Source organism: Mycetomoellerius zeteki, unplaced genomic scaffold, assembly GCF_001594055.1.
Source record: "Mycetomoellerius zeteki isolate Tzet28-1 unplaced genomic scaffold, Tzet1.0 scaffold70, whole genome shotgun sequence".
Lineage (NCBI taxonomy): Eukaryota > Metazoa > Arthropoda > Insecta > Hymenoptera > Formicidae > Mycetomoellerius > Mycetomoellerius zeteki.
In genome coordinates this window covers 3,139,645-3,145,502 of record NW_017257720.1, presented here as the reverse complement: position 1 = coordinate 3,145,502, position 5,858 = coordinate 3,139,645, and the positions used below count along the sequence as shown (strand labels likewise).

Sequence of the window (5,858 nt, the reverse complement as noted above, 5' to 3'; positions counted from 1 at the left end):
AAGTGGCCCCCATCACCCAACAAGCAACACTGGGCGTGCACGGACCCAAATCCTATCCAATCCACTGCGCCGTATTGTCTCTGATTGTCTTCAGTCGTCTTCAGAACTTTCAGAGAGGTATAAGATAGGAACTATTAATTAATTAATTAATCCTATCATTGCAATACTGCTTGAGGCTTGAACCTATGTTCTTCACATACATAGCAAGTCGGTAATATTTACCGTTCGGTATTACTGCTCTCATCTTCTTTCTGGCACGAATATCCATAGGCTGAGAAGAGTGTACTGATAGAGAAGGTAAGAAAATTATTGCAGTACTTTTTCTATACGTTTTCTTTGTATGCACAATTTCTTTTGGTATCATATATGTATATATATATATATGAAATTATGCCGATATTTTTACAGTTCAGTGACTCTTGTAGAACAAAGTTCATAGCTAAAGCTGATTTATTAGCATCTCAAGTTGCATAAGCACAAGGCATTACGTCTAAGAAGTTTTTCTTATCATCAAGCCATCTAAGATGCAACAACAGACAGTACAACAACTTGCCATACCACAACATGACCCGGCCAAGAATTCAATTTTTGCGTCTACTAGTATGTCATTGCAAGAAGTAAATCTATATACAAGAATAACACCATCAGCTCCAACCTTAATTGATATATCTAGGCGAGTATATTTTGAGTTGTATCTATATGACCTGAACGTGCGTAAAAGGATCCTACCTGAATATCTGGATTATTATAGTACCAGCTTACTATGGTTCAGATTTGTTTCACTTAAGCTGAAACTCTTTCACCCTATCACTCCTGAAGAACGAGAGTTGTTATTAATTTTACAACAATCTAGTTTTTCAATTCCTGAACCAATACTATTACAACTTCAAGTATTTGGTTCCATACAAACAATAACAGGAGAACGCCTTTATCCATGGTTTCCAAAATTACCTACTTATCAAATTGGTGAATATGGTGGATTCTATGGACCTGTAACAACAGATAATCATAATCTGTATGAAGAACTACCTTGTTTAGGGGTACTGAGTGAAGCCGTAAGACGAAGTATAAGTGATACTCCTCCTGGACCATATGCGTCATCTTTAAATACAGATGAATTGACTATGACTGAAAATCTATTAGGTTATCTACCATTAGGAATAAGAGATAACGAAGCAAAAGACATTGCTTTCAATGCTGGAATTAAAGCTGATTCATTTCCTTGTTATCCTTATAATACTGGTGTGAATTTAAAGCTAATAATGTCTATTTCCAGTATTATAGCACAGACAAAAATTTTCGAGTTATTTACAGTAAATTTCAATGACTTGGCTAAGGAAGGATCTGTAATTCAAACAATTATGGTACATCCAGTTCCACCAAAAATCCGTGGCCAACAAGAGAAACATGGAAACCTGGAAGTAACGTCTTTAATGGGTGAACAATTCTTATTTACTGCTGGAATTGTATTCTGCACTCAACTATGGAAGAAAGGATCGACTAAAATGAGTGCAAAATCTTGGTCATGTGCTATTCCAGTTAACAGGACATGGATAACAAATAGAAATGAGAGAAGAAACACTCTTCCTCTTCAATATAGACAAGAAGTTTTCAGATTGACATCTGAATTTGGTCAAAGTTATCGGACTCAAATAATAAAAGTTTTTATGATGAAAAAAAGGAATGCAACACAACAGCATTAACTGTGCATCATTTAACATTGAGAATATATACGATTTTTAAGTAAATTTTTTTTAAGTAGCAGTTTTTAATAACTTCCGATATCTTTTTTTCTACAAACTGAAATAAGATTTTTTACAACTGGTGAAAACGGAAAGGTTCGCAAATGACCATTAGATCCGAGTTCTCGCAACGGAAGCAAATTTATAAAATGCTGATGAGAAAAAAGGAGTATTTTTTTTACGTATATTATATTTCTACATTCAAGCAAGAGGAAGAAATAAAAAGAAAAGAGAAGACAACTCACGTATTAACAATTAAAGAAAATCATTTTTTTTTTTTTTAATAAGTCTCTCGTTCTCTTACAATTAGAACACAGTGGTAATATGTATACACTATTACTCCGGTTATGCCGCATATCTGCCTTACATGAAAATATTGTAATTAGCTTTAGGGCAGATACAACAGCATGGAGAAGTCGTTGGCTAGTCATGTCTAGTGCAGTCACAGACAATCGATAGCACTTGGCTTAAAGTGAGCATCCTATAAAAAAAAAACAAAAGATCACCATCACCGAGAATAAGTTAAGACTATAGTAATTATGAATGGTGTTCGTTTTTCGCTATCTATACAGTCGTAGTATTATGTATGTATATTTGCGTAGTTCTTTTTTTTTATAACTATGACGAAATTATTTTAATTTAAAAGTGTGAACGAGGACGATAAAGATGGTTTTTACTGAGATCAGAAAATGTCTTCGGTGTGTTCCGTTCGAAATTTAAAAAAAGGTTATCCTTTGAACGGCGTACGTATTCTGAAGTTATATTAATTCGATTAGATTTAGTACTTTGTTTATAAATAGTTCAATTGCTGTCATAATAGTTTGCAACTATGTATTACTTAGCGTCGAAAATATCTATGTTTTTTTTAACTAGCGATTTGTAATCTCCCGATACTTTTCTTTTCCAAAAACACAGATGACATTAATAAAATAGCTATTATATCATCTTGGTAAAAAAAGACTATACAGTGTTTGAAAGCTATCGAATTATAGGAACCCCATTGATTATATTTACGAACTATAAGGGAGCAAATAATCACTAAATTATTTACACATTGTGATACTTAGATATAATGTTATAAGTTTATACACATCGCAAGTAAAGTCCGAAATGCAAAATATCTGTAATTGTGTGTGTATCAGTAATTAAATAAAAAATTTTGTACTACTTGAAGAGTAATACACATATATAGATTGCATACAAATGTATTTCCCTCAGCTAGATTGTGCTTGTAAAAATAAAATTATAAAATTATTCATATATAGTGCAGAAAAATATAATATATAATTGAAAATATATTATTACTTCGTATTAAAAAAAAAAAAACATTTGTACATATAAATATATATTTTTCATCACATTGCAGACTTTACCTATAATGTACATATCAAATAGATAAATTTAATTTATACAAGCTATATATTCGTGAGAGACGGTTAGTAATTTACATTCTTCCTTCGATGATTTTATATACTTTCAAGATCGATATTTGCTTTCGCTTTTGCTTTTGTAAAATTGGAGCATGTATTAATATAAATTAAATTTTTCATACGTATACGAATGTATACGAGTACATTATAATTTCTTTTAATATTGATTAATCCTAGGAATATGCTCTAGTTGACATATCAAATTTGATGTAAAGCCTGCTGCACACGATACGTTTTTACCTGCCGGATTGGGGCATCAAGTGGCTTCACGCTTAATGTGATTGACTTGTGTTTCTCGATTCTAGGTTTGATCTCATTCGCGCTTTACATATGCGGTTTTCTTCCGGAAGGGAAGGGAATTTCGGTTGCTTTGTCCTCGGATTAAGGTGGTTGTATCGCACAGGGGCAGCTTGTGGGGTGGGCGACTCGGTCTATCGCCCGAAGTGTCAGGGCATGAGGCACCGTTCGGTGGCGAAAAAAAATTATTGTTAAAATATTGGCAATCTATAGCAAGTATTTGAGAATGAGTTGACAAGTGAAGTGAATATTAATGAAGTAGTAAAGCAACTTTCTAAGGCTTCATAATTAATAATTGCCTGGTTACTCCTCATTTTCTTTGGTTTAGGTAATTCATATTGTATTTATTTATAGTCCTTTAGTTTTTGAGTGAGTTTCTAAAAATACCGTTTTTGCGCTATAATTAAAAATGTACTTGTTCCTTGTTTAGGGAACATATGTTAAAAGTACTAACTTCAAATATTATCTTTTGAACGTGCCTGGTTACTCCCCCCCCCCCCTAAAAATTATACGTATGTATAAAGAATATTATCTTCGAATAGCAAAAGCTTCAAATAAATCTTAAGAAAAGTCATTTTGCGATACAACTACCTTCACAAACCATACGGGTTTCGATCTGTTTTTATGTAATTTACTCGCTGTGTATTCACATTTACGGTTCTAAGAAATTCTTTGCTTAATATTATTTGTGTAATTAAGTCACTACCTATGTTGCTGCTCCCTTCTTTCTCCAGACGTACGATCATGCAAATCTACGATCACTAATGGGTGCATTTAGTACTGATTGTACCTGTTTGGTTTATATTTTGAGATCTAATGGAATACGCCAATCAGATGTAAGAGCTCACTGAGCGCTTCTTGTATCTGTTTGGTCTACACAGTTGGAAAAAATGTGTTGAATTTAACATAAATCGAATATCCCAAACGGTCCACTCAAATTTTTGAGTTAATTTTACACAAGATGAATATGTTAGAAGGTAACACAAATCTTATATAAGCGAATAAATACAAAGAAAGATAACATCGACACAGTTTGTAAACAAACCGTGAGAACATTTTTTTTTTTCCAGAAAATTAACATTTATGATATATTAAATTAACACATATTTTATTCGTTGTCTTAGAATTTACGTTTTAAAACACATTATTTTTATGTTACTTGTTCACTTACTCATAAATTATATCATTTTGACACTAAAAAACATTGAATATCAAAAATCTTTAAATAACAATCACATTATGTTAAATTAACACTCGAATATGTTAAAAAATTCAACATAAACTGTTAACACAAACGTGAGTGGACCGTTTTCAACACAAATACACACTTTTTTTACCGTATATATTTTTAGATCTAGCGGAATATGCCAATCAGATGTAAGAGCTTGTTAAGCGCTCAGTAAACGGTTATGGTACCCAATGTATGCGTAGGTGCTAAGTGGTGGCAGGGAATGACACTTTCTTCTGACTTTATAATATTCATTTAGATTTTGTAGAACCATAATGACTTTGTGTACAGTTTCCATTCTGATCCAGCCGTATTAACTTCTATCTGTTAAACAAAGGAGATAGGAATCACAAAGTTAAAAAGCAAGTCTGCGTGCGTTTATAGCCTTGCTATTATGTTGAAAATCGCGTAGCTTGCTGACAACACTACTAGTTTGTCTATTAGATCCACGATAGTATTCTTTTATGTTCACTAAGTATAAAAGATTTGCTTAAAAAAAGAGAAATATGACATTCATGTGATGTAAAAGAAAAAATAGACATAAAATTGCATTTTTAACTAAATATTTTCGATGATTTATGGCAGTGATCTAATACTTATTTATTCGAGTACGGGACTTTCTGTCAAGCAAAGTTAAATTTTAGCTGCTCGGCCAACACGAAACTCGGACTATTTGAAGCCAAGCCAGCAACACGGCCAGTAGTATTACCAGCATCGCTGCTAATACGATAACATGCATTCAGTTAGAAACCCAGCAGGAAGAAATATATTGTATGCCATAAGCTTAAGAAACGGATAGTGTATCAATATCAATATATACATCACGATTAATATACATTCCTTTCCATCATCTGATGGAGGAACTGATCTTGAATAGTATCATGTTTAAATGCTAGAAATAAGCTATTACAAAGGTCACCTTCCTTTTAGTAAGACTGGATATTATTTTGGAATAAAATATTCTGCATATTTCGATCACACATGTATACACACACATACATACTATTACTTTCGCAAATTCTATTTTAGTCAATTAAAAATGGAAGAACTGATGTTAGACGAATCAAAACAGTTTGAATTTTATGTCCGCGACAATGCGCCGCATGCTCTTGGCCTCTGACAGCAACAGAGACTGCGCAATCGCGCCGCGGGACCCGCCTC

General features: G+C 32.9%; 2 protein-coding genes across 2 annotated transcripts in view; one reads left to right on the top strand and one right to left on the bottom strand.

Moving 5' to 3' along the window:
• Nucleotides 1–524: 524 nt before the first annotated feature.
• On the top strand, nucleotides 525–1,703 carry LOC108729058 (uncharacterized). The gene has a single exon (XM_018457973.1). It carries the CDS (start codon nucleotides 525–527, stop codon nucleotides 1,701–1,703), a length of 1,179 nt encoding a protein of 392 aa, XP_018313475.1.
• Nucleotides 1,704–5,320: 3,617 nt separating this feature from the next.
• The window catches only part of Tnks (tankyrase), a 6,835-nt gene continuing 6,297 nt past the window's right edge, over nucleotides 5,321–5,858 (bottom strand). The window contains 1 exon segment of the mRNA XM_018457972.1: nucleotides 5,321–5,417. Coding sequence (XP_018313474.1) covers nucleotides 5,321–5,417 — 97 coding nt within the window.